Source organism: Schistocerca cancellata, chromosome 4 (assembly GCF_023864275.1).
Source record: "Schistocerca cancellata isolate TAMUIC-IGC-003103 chromosome 4, iqSchCanc2.1, whole genome shotgun sequence".
NCBI classification, from domain to species: Eukaryota; Metazoa; Arthropoda; class Insecta; order Orthoptera; family Acrididae; genus Schistocerca; species Schistocerca cancellata.
In genome coordinates this window covers 587,641,655-587,661,520 of record NC_064629.1, presented here as the reverse complement: position 1 = coordinate 587,661,520, position 19,866 = coordinate 587,641,655, and the positions used below count along the sequence as shown (strand labels likewise).

Sequence of the window (19,866 nt, the reverse complement as noted above, 5' to 3'; positions counted from 1 at the left end):
GTCGAGTAGCTCCTCAATTGGCATCACGAGGCTGACTGCACCCCGAAAAATGGCAACAGCGATGGCGGCATGGATGGTCACCCATCCAAGTGCCGACCATGCCTGACAGCGCTTAACTTTGGTGATCTCACGGGAACTGGTGTAGCCACTGCGGCAAGGCTGTTGCCTTAGTTAATTAAATAATCTGAATTTTTAAAAATCAGTTATTTTAATTATAAAATAAATATTTTTTTAAAATTGCGTTAGTGCCCCAGAACCCACATAATGTATCTACTATCTACATAATCGCAGTTGCGTCATGGAAACTTATGCTGTGGAAACAGAAGTCTACAAGACTGATTTTGTTATGAAGCAAATCATGGAAACGTCACACTATAGGTGTATAAGTTTTAGCCGTAGCCCGGTATCCACTCTGTCAACATAACCAAAACGTTAATGATACTGCACAATTCTTAACAAACTGAAAAGCAGTATGGCAACTTGATCGAACTGCATTCATTGAATGTTTCATTCATTCCTTGACTTTTTCTCATGAAAATAAAATTTTATTTTCATAGTGAAAATGTTGGGAAAATTATTGAGTCGTTTATTTCTTCTCCCATAGGATGACTACTTTCTTCTATCTTATAACTTAAAAGTGAGCATTTTTTAAAAAGTGTTTGTACATTTGCTTCTCAGTGTTCGCCTTCCGATTGTCCAAAACCTTTGCACAGAATACATTGTAATGTTGTTGTTAACAGAATTTTTTCGTTGTGTTCATAGTTTTGAAGTATATTGATAGAACACCAATTCACAATCACATACAACTAATATATAGACTTTGCATCCTGCCCTGATACGTTGATGCTGATGTGTCTGACCACATTGAAGCTCGTAACCTGACCTTTATGCTACTTTTCATCCGTTTAAAAACAGCTAGTCTCCATTTCAAGGGGATGCTCCACCCTAAAACTTCAATCTTCAAGAAAATTTAATGGCTATTTCACATGTTTAGAGTGTTTACTCTAAGATCCCAAAGCGATTTACTGTATTCCAATTACAAGTACATCTAAGAAATCTTTCAATTGCGGCCTGCATGAGGGGCTGTGGTACACCAAAAGATACCAAGGATAATTTTTTTATTTCTATCACCATCAAACAGAACCATCTTTACTCTGACCTTGGCATAATCTTAAACTGGAGAAAACAAATAACAAGATTTACAACAAAGATGAAATGAAACTATTGGCAGCCAGTTGTTGGAAATCAATTATTTTTCCTGTTGACTATGTAAATATAAGTTTAGGGAATACACTGAAATCCTGTTCAGTACAATCAACAAGCTCCAAGAAAGTAGGTATTAGCTTACAATCAGATATCCCTACCACTGCATCTCCTCAAGAAGACTGAGTAGAGTTTCGAGTAGAGTTTTACTTAGAAAATTCAAGACTGGTGCAGGGACAGGGAACTTTGTGCAGGAAATGGGCTTTGCCCTTTCCCAGAATACGTCGCAGTTAGCGGCAGTCCGGCCGGGGTATCCTACTTCTGGAAGACGCTGTCCACTACATACATTGTCCTAGGCTCCATGCAAATGTCAACACGTTCCCTCTCCGTACAAATGTCACTCCATGCAAGTGTCACAAACTCCTTCCGTCCAACGTTTTGGTGAGTCATGAACTCTGAAAAACTTCAGGTTGGTCATGGAACTGCTGGAATTTATGAGAAGTTCCTGTAGCATTTGTATATCATTAATGGGCGTTGCATACATCAACGATTTCAAGTATCCCACCCACGATGGCGCAGTGAAATATCTACAGGTAACCCTGGATGCGAAACTGTCATGAGCCCTTCGCATGAAAATATATGTTCCTAGGCGAAAGGTGCTCTTATATGCACTAGAAGGGCCTGTAATAAAAATTGGGGTCGAAGCCCCAAGGGTATGAACTGAATATACACCACTTCAGTAACTTCTCTGATAATTTATGAGGCTGTTGACGAAACAAATTTGAACAGTTGGTGGCTGCTAAGGAAATTAGAAAGCTGTAGAAATTTGCCTCATTAGTCATAACAATCGGAATTAGCAGCATATCCACTGCTGGAATGAAGACTTCCACATCTCGCTAGGTGAATAACGGGCTGGTCCCCACATTCCGCCTCAGTTACACGACCCTCAGACATTTGAACATATTTGCACTCTTCTATGGCTTACACTAGACACAGACAGCTGGGGTACACTAATTCCGTCGCGATAGGTTCGGGGTGGCGGCAGGAAGGGCATCCAGCCATGCTCTGCAACTAACACTGCAAAATCAATAGTAACACAGCAGACCCCTCTTGACGCGGGACCAAGGCCACATGATAGAAGGAAATAATGAATGCGATAAATATGGAAATGGTCAGCGAAATACCTGGGGGTATGAGCCACAATACTGTTGCGGAGAGAGTCTAGTTTAGTGATGGGTTGAAAATAGACTAAGATGCTGGGATCAGGGTGTACGGGCTACAGCCTAGACAAGAGAGAGCAGGCTCTCTAGGGAAGCTGGCGATGGTATTCCAGACGAAAATGTCTGCAATAAGAGAGTGAGTGCAGGAGAATCTGCGTAGATGCTACAACGCTCGTAGTCATACTAAACTAGCTTTCCCATGGTTTCCCTATCACCTCTCATAATATGGAATCCACTTTTTTAACACCCTGTACAAAAAAGAGGAAATAAATAATGGCAAGAAGTTCTTTCTGATTCAGGCCTTGCTCACTTAAAGTAACTGTCAGTACATAAGAACATGGTCACCCAATATCTAATATTCCAGACGCAACTGGCGTCCCAGAGGTAACTGCAAAAATGTCGATAATATGCTATCAAGAGGACTGCGAGAAAGTCTATGTATTTGACAAAGATCTACAAGGCCTAAAGTAGCTTCCAGCGACCAGTATGGAGCCATTTTGAAACCAGTGTTGAGAATCCATTCGTGTCAGGTACAGAAGTAAGCAAGAACCTCGATCTGCCAGTGAGTGCAATTACTGACTGCCGCCTTCATATTGCTGATTTCTACCACCACAAGCCTGCGACAAAATAAGCCACTGTATGTCGGAATCGAGAACTACAAGAAGCGTTTTGCTTCCAGTACCTCCCATCGGGCAATGATTACTGAGGCTTGGCGGAATTGTCTGACTAAAAGTTTTTATTCAGACGACGATAGAAGACTGTATTTATGAAAAGCCTGTAATACTGTCTACACTTCAGCTCACATTGCTGCCTTAACACAGAGTGGAAGGATGAGTTCGGCTGTTTAGGAGTTACTGTACACTATTTTTCTCAGGGAGTGTCTAATTTCCAACTTGTCATGATCTGAGGTCTAGGTGACATCTGGCTAACCCATATATTTTCCACCTCTTTCTTTTCTATTAACTTGGTGACCTTAGAAGTGATAGATTACGAAATGTACAATAACTGTTCTTATGTCGATTATGCCGAGTGAAATGGCTCAGCGACTGAAATTCAGACACAGCCATACTAAACTAGCTTTTCCATGGTTTCCCTAAATCACTTCAAGACGATTCGGATAACAATACTGCCAACTGTTCTCGCCCACATCATTGTTCAACTTTGTTAATACTCCGTATTTTAAAAATTTCTCTGTCAAAAAGTCGGTGTACCATAGCCTAAAGGTATCTTACGTCGATTGCCATTTGTGTTATCTCTGGCCCTAGATAATACATTTGTGTATCTATCATTACAGGCTGATGAAGGCTGGTGGCTCGCTCTGTCAGAGAACGGAACTTGGCCGCCTGTGGTGACAGACCTGAACAGCCGATTTCTGGTGGCAGAGATGAAATACCGTCCCAGGCCTTCTGCGGAGTTGTTCGAGTCTTATCTCCCATTCACCCAAAGTTTTCCTGTGAAGCGGCGTGTGGGATCTTGGACACCTGAAACAAGTCTACAGATGGGGAGCAACCGTCTGTCTGTTTTTTACAGGGAAAGAAATCTCCATGGACGGACAATACGAGCCGTTACCATCACAGTAAGTTGCATGTACTATGTATAGACCCACTCTATCTTTAGACTTGTTGTGCCAGATCATCGGCTGGCAATGCGGAAGTCACCTGGAGTGACTCGCACCAGCTCGCTGCGAACCAAAGGAACAGCACCGCTCATGGCGAATACTAAATATGTCTTGCATAATTTACCAGTGTAAACTGATTTTTTCTAGTAATTCTCTGTGCAGCAAGAATATCAGTATGTGTACCAAATATCTAATGCTAATTAGAGAAAAGAACAAATAGTCATATTCAAAGAATTACACACAATATCATTCAAATGGCTGACCAAATCCTTACAAATATTTCTATGCCCTTTGTAAAATATCTATAACTCCACAAAGTTACAAAAATGTTAGGTTGACTGTGTTTTCAGGAAGTAGACCCGCCAGGTTAATCGAGAGCGCTAATGCGCTGCTTCCTGGACCTGGGTAGGCGCGCCAGCCCCCGATCGAATCCGCCCAGCGGATTAACGACGAGGGCCAGTGAGTCGGCCAGCCTGGATGTGGTTTTTAGGCGGTTTTCCACATCCCACTAGGTGAATACCAGGCTATTCCACACGTTCCGCCTCAGTTACATGACTGAAGACATTTTAAACACGTTCGCACTATTTCGTGATTTACACTAGATGCAGAGAGATGGGGTACATTATACTGTACCACGGGGTATGGGGTGGTGGCAGGATGTGCATCCGGCCACCCCTTAAAATTAACCATGCCAAATCCGTACTTAACTCTGCAGACCCTGCACACGATGCAGGGCACAGGCAGTAGCAAAAGAAAGAAGTTCTCAGGAAGTAGTGGGATAATGCCTGGAAGTGTTGTTGTACTTTGTACTATATATAACTGACTGAACGCCGTCCATTCAGGCTTTGAAGGCCCAAATATACCTACCGAACTCCGTGTCATCCTCAGCCCACAGGCGTCATTGGATGGGGACATGGAGGGCAAGTGCTCAGCGTTCTGCTCTCCCAGTTGTTGTCAGTTTTCGTGACCAGAGCCGCTATTTCCCCATCAAGTACGTCCTCAATTGGCTTCACAAGGGCTGAGTGCACCCCGCTTACAAACAGTGTTCCGCAGACCCAAAAGGTCACCCATCCAAGTGCTAGCCAAGCCCGATATCGCTTAATCTCGGTGACCTGTCGGGAAACCGTGTTACCACTGCAGCAAGGCCATTGGCTGTCGAGTATAACACGGATGTAGAAATTACACAATTTATTTAGCTATTTACATTCCTGCACACAGACAAAGAACGCGATAGAGATGACAACAACAGAGTATCCAGAATGAAATTTTCACTCTGCAGCGGAGTGTGCGCTGATATGAAACTTCCTGGCCGATTAAAACGGTGTGCCGGACCGAGACTCGAACTCGGGACCTTTACCTTTCGCGGGCAAGTGCTCTACCAACTGAGCTGCCCGGTCTCGGTCCAGTACACAGTTTTACTTGAAGGGTCAACGCTTCGAAGACATAACCGACACTTAAGCCACTGTGATGTGCGAGTTGAACAACATTCAAAGAAATGCATTCATGACAGTTTCACATTGTTGTATGAACGTTCTCTGCATTGTACTCAAGTGGGGAGGGGGACAGGGAGGGGGACATACAATACAGAGCACTTGAAACATTAAAACCGCCATCCTACCTTTTCTGTTTTTTTTTATAATCCAGTTACTAATAATTTTTTTGCACTAAGGGAGTCCAATGGCTCTAGCCTCCTTATCCGAGATACAATAAGTTTGTTCCGTTTTGCTTGAGGTGGATCTAGCAGACATTTGAGATCTTTCAGTTATGTCAAGAAACACATTAGAAAAAACATGTACCGTACCTGACTCAGCAAGAGCACGAGTTAAACTAGAGGCAATGATGGGTCATAACGACACAAACCTTAGTGTAACATCAACGTACATTTGGTTTCTTTGGAGGCTGTGTCACATTTTGCATTCCATTCTAACTTCACTTTGTTGGCATGTGAATGCAAAGGACTGAGAACTCCAGACAGATTTGTTAATGATTTTCCATAATAATACATCATACCACAAAATGACAAGGCCAGAGTTTGTTGGCTTTGAGGCTTTCTACATAGCTTCCGATTTTCCATTGGTAGTGTTCAACCCAATTTTGCCAATAATGTGACCACACCATTTCACATTATTTTAAAAAACTTAATTATATTAATATTCTGAGTTATTATTGTCCTCTTATGCCTTTCACTTAATAAAATTAACTGGAACTGAGACTTTGCAGGGGAAAGCCTCTAATGATAGTGTTATCAAGATAACAAAATGTATTCTTAAAATCAGCATGAATATTATACAATTCTGTTGCCATATAGCTGTTGCAGAGGCAATTCCAAAAGCAACTCTAGTGAACTTATGAAAGCCCCAGAAAGTAACAATAGTTTGCAAATCCTGAGTTGGCACATCGATTTCTAGCTGTAAATTTGCATTAATTACGCCTTGTTGTGGCAGTTTTTCTCTGTCTCTTAACTTAGCAAAAATCTTGTCCCTCTTTGGTAAGGTGCACTGGAGAATGATGGGGAAATAGTAATTACCATATTAAAAAGTAAAGTAATCATTAATCTGAAGATTGTTTTGAACACCACAGTGCTTTACTAGGCATGTCCTACGAACTTTGAACTGACTTAACAATCCCCAAAAATTTACACTTTAACTGTTTATGTTTTAGCTTGCTTAATAATAGGAACAAGAGATGTAGCTCATCTTACTTTGCCTAACATCCGATATAATAACTTCAAAGATTTTTTCCCCAATTATGTTCTCTATAATATTTTCTACAAGAGGCTGCTGAGCTACTGGAATTGACCTAGCGCAAAGGGCAATGGTTTGACCCTGTTCTTTTAGCCATACGGTACTTTTGGCTCCATTTAAGGTCCTTGGGTTTTTTTTGTAAAAACCGCAGGATATGTCTTCAAAAAATTTTCCACTGAATCTGTTTCTGGATGGAAAAATAATTGTTTAGCATGATGTTTATTTCCAATGTTGTCGCAGTTGCCAGTACAGTGGAGCTACCCAAGGACTTCACAGCATATAGAGGCAATGACTAACTTACTTTGCCAGCTTCAACAGCAACTTCATCGAATTATACAGATCTCTTCACAGGTGTGTTGACCTACTGAATAACGTTTGTATCGACTTCAGGGAAGTATTTACACCACTTCTGATATATTATACAAATGGCATATACACCTGTATCTAACTTAAAATTTAAAATAAATTTACTTTCCAGCCATACACAGCTCAACAACTGAGACATCATAATCTACCTCTTTAATTAGGCCACTTTATACACTGGAATTTGCTTTACTGTAGTGGAACGTACACCAACACTAATAACTTTCCTTGCAAAAATAGATTTTTTCTTGACCAATATCACTGTTTTTGTACGAACTTGTTTGGATACATAATTTTCTCAGCATGATAATGCTCCCTGGTCCTGTTCCTCATTACAGTTTGAGTTAGTGTCGGAATCCTCCAACACCACCTTGTAGACTTCCTTGTGACCAATTTCGTTCCTTGGTTTGTCTTTTCTTTTTTTCATTGATAAGTATTGCTGTGCCAGCTGCAGCAATCGCCATGGTAACCTCAGTTTCTTAACATTTATCGAAGCTCAGATTGCATTCTCCAAACAGTATCTTCCAAATTGCTTTATTTCTTGATTCACATAGTAATATGTTTCGTAAAGCTTCTTGTAGATTATCTTTAAATTCACAGTGTTGCACTAATGAATTCAACCGAAAAATGCATAGGGAAGTAGATTCTTCTGCCAGTTGGTTTCTTCTGTGAAACTAACAGCGTTCTCCGAATACTTACAGTGCTGGCTGTTGGCGACTTTTCACTAATATACGTCGGTACACTTCCACTGCCAGTGTTAATTTGAATAAAATTATTTTCGGTATTCTGACATGTCATTATAAAACACTAAAAATAACTAAAATATCGACGTTTTGACCATTTTTACAGCCGTTGTGTTCAGGACAATTAACTGCTGGATTCTGGTGAAGGTATTCCGTAACGTACCGTCTTATTTCGTTTGTCAGGTGGCTACCGACGTCATAACTCGGAATGCTATTGGACAATACGAAGTAAAGATTTCTACGGAGAGGTTTCTACGGTAGGCTGTTGCCTGCAGTACTCTGACAGGTGACTGGTAGGCAGTAACGAATTGGCAGCTTGTACACGTTTTCTGCAGTGAGATGTTGATGTCGTTCTGTTGTAAGCTGCTTGCTTATAGTGTTAGGCCCACGTTATGCTGATGGCTGGCCAACACATGCAGCGCACTGGACTTGGAGCGTTGGCAGCCAGGCGGATGGTAACTTGTAGCCATTCTCCCTGCTCATCTTTTTAGGGCGTTTAATTATTTCCATAGCCAGCTGCATTCACGGCTGCTGAGCTAGCACACGATGTTCTTGAAAATTATCGGATCGACCACAGTCCTAGTGGCGTTCAGCTTTAGCTAATCTGTAGCGTTCCTGCTCCGACACGTGAGTGCTAATCGGTCTCCCCCTTTCACTAACACAGACTTTACCGCATTCATATCCAAGCTCGTAGACGTCTACATTGAGGAGAATATGTACAGAATTCTTCGTGGGCCTCGACAGATCTCTGATCTTGCGGCCGCTCTGGAATATTCGTTTCATTCCTCCGCGGTGCAGGGCCTTGCCAAGACCGTCGCTGACGCCTTTTAAATCAGAAAACAGAGCAACAGGAAGTAATTCGTCTGGTTCTTTGTTTTATATTCACTGAATGTCATACCTAGTTTCGTGTTCTTGTTGTTATATCCATTCGCACGGAATGTTGTCCGAAGCTCGTTCAGTTTATGTTGGAGTTTGCCAGAGTCACTACTGCGGTAAAGTCGGGGTGTCAGCGTACTCTGCACAGCATTCTCTTGCACTGGGCGGTGGTGCGACGCTGCATGCAGATATCTGTTGGTGCTGATTTCCTGTACACATTATGTCCTTGTTTTGTGTAATTTTGTATCCAGAAAATGAATCGTCACTGTTGTCTCAAATAGTAAATAGTACATCGTCGACAGTAAAAATGTACCAGACACTCCTGTTCTCGCAGTGTTACCCAAGGGGAAACCCGCATGTGTCTTATCCATTTTTACTACTGACGATGTAATTTATATTAACACCTGACAACAGTGAGAATCATAGATTTTATATTATTTGGAACCATTTGTATCGTCCTGTAAGCTGTTGTAAAAATTTTATGATACCCGATGATGGTCTGTGGACCGAAATTGGTTGCATAACAAATTAATTTTTATCCGCAGCTCTTGATGGCGAATCATGATACTTTTCAAATATTTACATATTGCTGCGCACCACATTCTTAAAATGTTTAATTTAAGTTTACATGAATGCATGGTGGGTGTTCTTTTGGACATGTCCGAATCCATTACCTTCAGTGCGGACGTACAATCACGTCCGATCTCCTGCGGGAATCTCAAAAGTAGCGAGCATAGAAGACATGGACAGGGACTAAGGACAGGTGGCGCTGGGTGGAAATATGGGTCGGCCTAGAGGAGTGAGGGGACATTCCGCGTAGTTGCGACTAACAGAATGTTTTGGGAGCGCAGTGGTTAGTGCGGCTGCCTGGTAAGCAGCAGATCTGAAGTTCGAATCGTAGTATGGCACGCATTTCCGCAGCTGACATCAAAAGTCACTTCCCTTTACTTTCCTTTCTTCCCCCTCCACCTTTAATTGACATAATTATTTAAGTTTGTGTATATGTCATTAAAATGTCTTCGTAGAATCATTGAAGGTCATAGGGATTATTCAAAACTTCTGATTTTTTTTATTTTAGCCTGAGGACTTGAATGGAACGCACACACTCGGAAATATCTGGCAACTACTCGAAGAAAAGTTGAATTTCACGTAAGTTACTGCATACATTAAATTATTGTGGCTCTATTCTTAGATATTGTGCAATTTTCTTGTTATAACTTTTCAGTAGCTAAAAAAAGTAAAGTAGATCTGGGTTGTTACAATACTTCAGTTGTCTGTATCGGTAGCAAAAGGTACTGAGCTACAATTTACGTAGATATGGGAATTCTCTTCTATTTTCTCATACTGGATCCTCAACTGAAGATGACGTTATTCAAAAAGAAACTCTGCTATGAACATTTATTTTTTATTTTTAATCGTTTAGTAATAACCTTAGCTTACAAACACGGAGGGATTTATTGCCATCCTCGACATCTTGCAAAATTTATTTTGGACGTGGCTGAGGGATCAGAGTGACCCTTCAAGTTGAAACAGCCAGAGAAGGAATGGATTAAGTAAATACTTTATTTATTTGCTGGCGAATCAAACAGTGACCGGTGAACTATGAATGACAATTCAGAGTGGTTAGGCTTACACTTCTTTCCATTACATAATCATCCCTTGCAAACAATGCACAGTCTGCCCTCGGTAGCTGAGTGGTCTGCGCGACAGAATGTCACTCCTAAGGGCCTGGGGTCGATTCCCGGTTGGGTGTTGTGTTGTCCTAATCACCGTCATTTCATCTCCATCGACGCGCAAGTCGCCGAAGTGGCGTCAAATCTAAAGACTTGTACCCACCGGACGGTCTAACCGACGGAAGGCCCTAGTCACACGACATTTACGTTTAACAATGCAAAATATGTAGTAAACTGAAAGACTGAATTCGAAATAGATATGACGTGAGATAGAAAATCTATCTAACTGGTCAGCATGCCTCAGCATATTATAATGAATTATGACCATCTCATTAAAATCGTTTAGGTTCTCCTTTCTCGCTCTATGATGTAGACGTTAGATCTACATCTTCATAAATAATCCGCAAGCCACCGTAAGGTGCGTGGCGGAGAGTACTATGTACCACTACATGTCTTTTCCTTTCCTGTTCCACTTGCAAACAGAGCGAGGGAAAAACGACTTTCTATATGCCTACATATGAGCCCTGATTTCTCATATCTTCGTGGCCTTTACGCGCAATGTATGCTGGCCGCAATGGAATCATTCGGCAGTCACCTAGAAATGCCAGTTCCCTGAATTTTCTCAATAGTGTTTCTCGAAAAGAACGTTTTCTTCCATCCAGGGACTCCCATTTGAGTTCCCGAAGCATCTCTGTAACAGTTAAGTGTTGTTCGAACCCACCAGTAACAAATATTGCAACCTGTCTCTGAATTGCATCGATATCTTCCTTCAGTTTGAACTGGTAGGGATCTCAAACACTCGAGCAGTACTGAAGAATAGGTCGCACCAATGTGCTGTATGCAGTCTCCTTTGCAGGTGAACCACTCTGTCCTAAAATTCTCCCAATAAACTGAAGTCGGCCAATCTCTTTCCCTACTACAGTTTTCACATGATCGTTCCATCTCATATCGCTTTGCAACCTTACCCCCTGACATTTAAACGACTTGCATGTGTCAAGCATGACAGTAGTAACACAGTATCCGAGCATTACAGCTTTGATCTTCCCACTCATCCACATTAACTTATATTTTTACACACATAGGGCTAACTGCCATTCATCACACCAACTGGAAATTTCGTCCAAGTCGTCTTGTATCTTCTTAAAGTCACTCAACTTCGACACCTTACTGTACACCATGGTATAATCAGCAAACAACCTAGATTGCTGCCCACCCTGTCTGCCAAACCATTTATACATATACAGAGAACAACAGTGGTGCTATCACATTTCTCTGGCACACTCCTAACGATACCCTAGTCTCTGATTATAATTTGTAGTCGAGGACACCATACAGGATTCTATTATTTAAGAAGTCTTCAAGCCACTCACATATCTGTGAACTTATTCCACATGTTTGTAACTTCGTTAACATCCTGCAATGGGGCACCATGTAAAATGATTTCCTAAATCTAGAAACATAGAACCTGCCTGTTGCCCTTCATCCATAGTTCTTAGTATATAATTTGAGAGAAGAGCAAGCAGAGCTTCACATGAGCGATGCTTTCTACAGCCATTCTGCTTCGTGAATATAAGCTTCTCAGTCTCAAGAAAATTTATTATATTGGAACAGAGAATGTGTTCAAGGATTCTACAGCAAACAGAAGTTAGGGACATTGGTCTGCAATTTTGCTGGTCCATTCTTATACCTTTCTTATACATTGAAGCCACCTGCACTCTTTTCCAGTCACTTGGAACTTTGTACTGCTCGACAGGTTCATGATAAATGCAGGCTAGGTAATGGGCCAATGCCATGGAGTACTCTTTGTAAAATCGAACTATGATTCTATCTAGACCTTGTGATTTATTTGCCTTCAAACGTTTCACTTGTTTCTCTATGGCAGATAGGCTTATTATTATGTCATAGTAGCTATCTTTTACCAGTCTGGGCCACTAAGGCAACCTTAAAGTAAGTTCTGTATTTTATAAGTAACACAATTAATTTTTGTAAAAATTCAGTGTATTTGATTAACTAAATGATTTTAGACCATTAACTGAATTCCTAATTTATACAATAACTCAACTAATTACATAATTATTCTAGATAACCAACTGATTTCTAACTTTATTATTTCATTTACAATGTGATTGTAAGATAATAACATGTACTAGTTAACAGAAGTAAGTTATTTAAAAAATTACATCGTGAACAAAAATAAATAAATAAAAATGTAATAGTAAACAAAAGTAAATTAAAGAAATTTTACAATGTGATTGCAAGATAATAAAATGTATTAACTTACAAAAGTACATCATTTTAAAATATCACATTGTGAATGTAAGTAAATAATTAAAATGTATTAGTTAACAAAGGTAAATTATTTCAAACATTTTACATTGTGAATGTAAGTAAATAATTAAAAAATTAGTTACCAAAAGTAAATTATATTAAAAATTTTACATTGTGAATGTAAGTAAATTCATTGAAATGTATTAGTTAACAAAAGTGCATTAGTTTAAAAATCGCATTGTCAATGTAAGTAAATAAATAAAAACGTGTTTGTAAACAAAAGTAAATATTAAAAATTTTACAACATGAGTGTATGATAATAAAATGTATTAGTTAAAACAAAAGTACATTATTTTAAAAATCGTAGATTGTGAATGTAAGTAAATAAATAAAATAAAGTAGTTAACAAAAATAAATTATATTAAAATTTTCAGTTATTATTTTTTTGTTTTTCTTAAAATGCTTCAGAAATGTATACAAGCATGAACTTAACAATTTTATAAATTTTTTTTTAATTTTTCATTCATTTATATAGAAGATAATATTAATAATTAAAAATTGTCAGTAAGTAATCTATGTTGTGCATCATATGTAAGATTCTTTTTTCCATACATAATTACATAAGCAAGTGTATGATTTGGAATTTTATCATTAAAAGTTGCACAAAGTTTAATAGTTGTTTTTGTGCAGTTGTGCAGTTTTTCTGCTCTTTCTACGTGTCATATTGATTACATAAATTGGATAATTAGTTATAAAACTAAATGGATTAATATCACTATCTGATTTTAGTAGAATAATTCTTTTAAAATCAAGAAATGCATCATATGCTTTTAGAAAATTATTTGGTGGATTAATATTCCACATTTCTTGCGGAAAATCTTCATTTCTACCATTTATTAAATATATATTCAATTTAACATGATCAAATAGTGATGAATCAACTAATTGATTATTTTTATGATTTGTCTGAAATACAAGAAAAACAAAAAAATGGCATATCAAATTCTGTAGAGTTATAGTAATTTCTTATATGTAGTTTGAAACCTTTTCTACTGGATAAACCAGGAACTTCTTCTGTTTGAAGTTCATAGAAAGGCATAGGAATTTTAGGATTTTTAAAATGTTTTCACATTGTTCAAGTTCATAATTTGGTTCATATTTAAAAACTGGTATACGAATTTCCATAGGTTTTATAACTATATTCCCTTCTTCAGGAAGTGTATCTTTTTATTTCAACACCAGCATCATTTGTATCAAACCAACTTGTAATTGCATCTCCAGAAGATGAACTACGCCTAAAAACTACAGTTAAGGCTCCTTCAAATATAATTTTTTTTATAATATTTAAGAAATCCACCAACCATTGCCAGAGGACAAAGTACTTCATCTTTTTTACTATTTATTTTTCCTATATTAAGAATATGTCCTTCCAAACATATTTTGTCAGTAACACATGAAGTTAGATATAGTAAAATTGTTGATGAAATAAATGGATGTACAATTGTAGATAATATATTATTTCCTTCTTTTATTGTTACAAATTCACACAGTTTTGTTACATAATTATCAATTAATTTTTTGTTTGATTTTCCATCGTAAGTTGAATAATCTGTACCATCATTTCCAATTATACTAAAATTCATTACAATTGTGCATGATTTGGATGAAGCCAACCATCACTAATATTTATTTCAATTTCTGTATCTTTGTTAGGAACATTTAAATTATTTTTAGTTTTTTCATTGACAGGGAGTGAACAAAACTGTTGACTTTCAATTTTATTCATTATTGTTTTAGCAATTACTTATTTATTAACGAAAGAATTTATTAAGACATTTCTGTTACAGTAGCACCATTAAAGTCAATTAAATTATCATTTTCATCATTTATAGTAACTTCTAAATCTTGAATTGTGTTAAAAATAGGAATATTTACAGGATAATTTGGTTCATGAATTATTGCTCCACCAAACTCTGCATTACGTTTAAATGAAACAATAATATCAGTTTCTTCATGAAAATGATCATTATGTTTTACATACATTCCATCAGCAAGATTGAAATTTATATTGATTAATTCAAAAGGAATTATTTTGGGAAGATCCTTAGCTACAGCTTCTTCATTAGGTTGAACAACTTGATTACTTAAACTAAGTTAGCTTCCAATACTATCTGCAATATCCATATACAATTTTACATCACTTTCGATAGTAATTCTGTTTAAAATTTCATCAGCTTTATTGTGTTTACTGGGTTTTTCAAATGTATAATTTTTTAAAGATTTTTCAAACTATATTGACCTACAGGAATTTCTATTGTATCACCACCACAATAAAATTTATTATTTTTTTTGTAATATTTGGTGTTAAAAAAGTTGAATAAAAACCAACTAATGTAATGGTAGTGTAACTATCACATATTGAAACAGATAATCGTTTTCTAAGTACAGATGATTTATCACTAAATTGAAACAATCTCCTCATTTACTACTGAAAAATTATAATAAATGAAATAATAATTTAAAAATATTAATAAATGAACAAAACAGATTGGGAACCTAAAGTACAAATTGCAGAAAATAAGTTAAAAAAAACATAGTAAACTTCTACGAAATTCTGTAAGACGTGCAATAATTGGACCAAGTCGTTGTGGTAAAACAACATTAATGATGGATAATTATATTTTAGCTACAGTATGGTTGAACTGGAATAAAATTAAATATTTTATTCAAAAAGTTTAGGAGAACCAAAGTATCAACAAATTATAAACCAATGTAAAAAAATTGAAGATAAAATTAATAAACAAATTGTTAGTTTTATTCAAAAATGAAGAAATTATTCCTTAGATGAATGTAAAGATAATTCAGTTGTTGTATTTGATGACTTCATTCTAGAAAATCTGATATTTTTAGAATTTATTTTACTAGAGATAGACACAAAAGGATAGATTGTTTTTACTTAGCTCAAACTTATTCAAAAATAAGAAAACGCTAGTAAGAGACAATTTGAATTTTTTAAATATTTTTAGACAAGATGATATAAATTTAAATCGTATTTACCATGAATTTGTTGGTGGAGATTTAAAGTTTGATAATTTTAAAGAAATGTGTAGTAAATGTTGGTATGATGAATATGGTTATTTAACAATAGATATGTCTAGAAAATTAAATGTAGGTAAGTTTAGAAATAAAATAGAACATTTCTTAAAATATAAACATTAAACAAAAACATTAAACATTAACATTAACATTAACATCAACATTAATATTAACTTTAACATTAAACATTAAAACATTAAACATAAACAAAATTAATTTTTTCCCTTCATTAATAAATGTCTGCACTGTATGATGAAGAAGTTGTTAAACAAGCTGAGCAAAATAGAAAGGAAGCTGAAAAATAAAAAGAACAATTTAAGCTTTGGAAAACGCAAGCAAGAACAGAATATGAGAAATATAAAAAGGAAGATCAACCGGTTATTCACACAATTGAGAAAGTAAAACATGGTTTTGAAGGTTAGGCGATAATGTTTTAAAACAAATTGAAGAAAATAGAAAAGTTGAGAAAAATGTTTCCATGTAGGCGTAATATAGACGATTTTGGACATATAACGCTAATTAAACCATTAAAAGGTTGTCTGATGATATTCCTGGAAAATATGATTATACATTAAGTGGAACAGAAATTACAGATATATTAAATAAATTCAAAGAAGAAAGTCAAAGTAAAAATATAAATAAAACTAAAAAGATAAATGTTAGTGAAATAATGTTGAAGTATGTTAATCACAGTGAAGATAAAGTATTTGGTTTAAAACCTGTTGGTATGTTTAAATAAACAATTGGTAAAAATACATATGAAGATACAGATGGATTAAGGATACTTTTAAGTGAAAAACATATTACTAGAGAAGATTTAAATGGAAAGTTCTATGGTGAGGATTTATCAAATTATGCAGATACCCCCCACCCCGCCCATTATTCATGGAACTTGCTGTTGGTGGGGAGACATGCATGCTTCAGTGATATAGATAGCTGTACCATTGGTGCAACCACAATGGACGGGTATCTGTTGAGAGGCCAGACGAACGTGTGGTTCCTGAAGAGGGGCAGCAGCCTTTTCAGTAGTTGCAGGGGCAACAGTGTGGATGATTGACTGATCTGCCTTGTAACACTAACCAAAATGGCCTTGCTGTGCTGGTACTGCGAACGGTTGAAAGCAAGGGGAAACTACAGCCATAATTTTTCCTGAGGGCATGCAGCTTTACTGAATACACCAAGCAGATTCAGAAAGATGTAGGTTGCAGTAGGTACTGGGAGCTGAAGAAGCTTGCACAGGATAGAGTAGCATGGAGTGCTGCGTCAAATCAGTCTCAGGACTGAAGACCACAACAACAACATGCAGATACGTTACTTAATTTAGGAGCATTGTATTCTGATAATAATCCAAATAAAATAAGATCAAGTAAAGGTAATAAATACAAATAATTCATAAAACCAATTGTTGTTGATTACCTTCCAAACTTAAGAAGACCAACTGTAGATAATTCAGATATTAGTTCACATGAACAAGAAAAAAATGTGAAGGTTTAGTTAAAAAATATGCAGATAAAGCAACTGAATATATTTTGATGAATGATGTTAGACAATTAATTGATAGATTAGCAGTATTTCATGGTGAAGAACTAACTGGAAATAAGAATTATCATAATGAAAAAGTTAGTATTGCAGAGATGTTAACAAATAAATTTAGTGATTTAATAATTGATAATCCAAAAGGAATTACATATTTAATTAGATTTATGAGTAATCTTCCACATATATTTTGGAATAGTTTTAAATATAGAAAAGGATTAATAAACACTTTAATTAACAAATTACCACTTGAAATGCATCTTCCAGGTTATAGATATTGTGGTCCAGGTACAAAATTAGGAGAAAGATTAGCTAAAGGTGTTAAAGGTATAAATCCATTAGATGAATCTTGTAACAAAGTTTTAGAAAATAGACACATAGCTGATATCGAAAATAAGTTATGGGAAATAATATTGATAATGATGAAAATGGTTGGGAATTATAAAACCTATTTTTAAATTTTTAACTGTATAAAAATGTTAATAAATTTGTAAAATATAAAAAATCTTTATAAAATTTTTAACTTTATAAATTTTTAAACCAAATAAAAAAACGTTGTAAATTTTTAACTATATAAAAATTCTTTATAACATTTCTAAACTAAATAATGATCTTCACAAATTCTTAAACTATATAACTACTGTTTAAAAATTTTTTAACTATATAATTTTTGATCGATATAAAAACTTTACAAATTTTTAACTATATAAAAATCTCCATACATTTTTAATCTATATAAATTTTAACTACATAAAAATGGTAAATAAATTTATAACTATATACATGAATAACTTTACAATTGATTATAGTTTGCTATGTAGTGCTAAAAGAAAACCAAAGTCAAAGAAATTAAAGTTGAATAATGAACAATGTAATGTAACTGGACCATTTTTAACAGATGTTCAAAAAAGATAAAAAGAAAACAAAGTTGGTGGAAATTTACTTGTTACATTAGCTATACCTCCTGTGAAATAAATCATTCCTTATTTAACAAAAAAGGAAGATGGTAAAGGATTAACACAATGGGAACATGGATTTAATCCATTATTATTAGCTGTATTACCATATATAGCAACAATTGGTTCATTAGCTGAAGGACTTGTAACAATTGCAAATGCAGTGTGAAACAAACAGAAAAATTATAAAGAATTAGAAGAAGAAAAAAGACACAACCTGACATTGGAGAAAAAAGCTGTTAATGGAATTAAGAAAACTAAAAATATTCAAAAATTTAGTGAGAAATATCCTAATGCATTAAGTAATTTTGATACAGAAGAACTAACTAAACAATAAAAAATTAAACACTTTCATGGTGTACACATGATTGAGGAATTAGTAAATAAATCAATTCTATGTGGTATGTATTTAGATACATATGATAACCCTGGTACTCATTGGATTTGTTAATTTAAAAATAATTATTAATAGTTGTTTTTGTTTCATTTGGTGATAATATACCAAAACAATTAGTTAACTATTTAGGAAAAAATGAACTATACTACAATACAGAAAGAATACAAAATTTTGATGAAGTAATATGGGGTTATTTAAGTTTATTTGTTTTAAAATTTCCATGTGAGAATTATAATTTTAATAATATTTTATATTTAATAAATGGACATTTTTGGAAATGAGATACATGTAACCAAAGAAACTACTGAAGGACTTAGTACACCTATATTCAATTTTGAAGAAATTAATCATATAATTAAACAATTTCAATCATCAATAGATCCAAAGAAAATTAATGCAATTAAATAATTTCAAAAATAATTTAATGCTGTTTTTAAGATGTATTGGTTTTAATATTACAGCACTTGCTAATGTATATGATCCAATTGATGCAAAAGATGCTGTTACTAATCAATACTTAGAAAAGGAATAAGTTACAAAACTTGAAGTAACACAAGAATTCTAACGCAATTTAATAGGTATGTCAACAATACACAATTTAATGAAAAAATTAATCAGATAAATCAAGATAACTACAATAATATCTATGCAAAAAAGGAAATAGAAAAAGCTGTTTCAGATTATTTCCCAAAAACAGATTAAGCCCCTTTTTTGAATGATATAGGTATTCTTAAAAATAAACTAGTATATGAAAAAAAAATTAATAAAATTTACTTTTATAACAAGTGGTGAACGAAAAATGTAAAATTTCCCGGTTACAGTTCTGGTTGTAAAAAGGTTATGGTTATTCATCAAAAATATAAAAAAGTATGAACATGTAATGATTTCGATATTTTTGTAAATGTATACAATGATTTTTATGAAGTAACTCAAACTAATCAGTCAACAATAGCAGTAGATGAGTAATGTTTTCCTAACTATAAGATTGAAAGAATCTGTTAAAACTGTTCTAGTTGATTTTAAGTTAATTACAATTGGCGAAATATATTTATAAACTTAATAAATTTTTTATCTATATTAATGGAAAATCACAATCATAATTCACATTTAATCCTAAATGACAATCATATTTATTGTTTTAAAGTTTACAGAAACACATAATCCACATACAGT

General features: G+C 35.3%; 1 protein-coding gene across 1 annotated transcript in view; it reads left to right on the top strand.

The window, feature by feature from the left end:
- Nucleotides 1-3,881: 3,881 nt before the first annotated feature.
- LOC126184339 (glutamate receptor-like) overlaps nucleotides 3,882-19,866 on the top strand; it is a 149,550-nt gene continuing 133,565 nt past the window's right edge. The window contains exons 1-2 of the mRNA XM_049926716.1: nucleotides 3,882-3,999; nucleotides 9,846-9,916. Coding sequence (XP_049782673.1) covers nucleotides 3,922-3,999; nucleotides 9,846-9,916 — 149 coding nt within the window. The 5' untranslated portion in view covers nucleotides 3,882-3,921. The remainder of the gene's footprint in view (nucleotides 4,000-9,845; nucleotides 9,917-19,866) is intronic.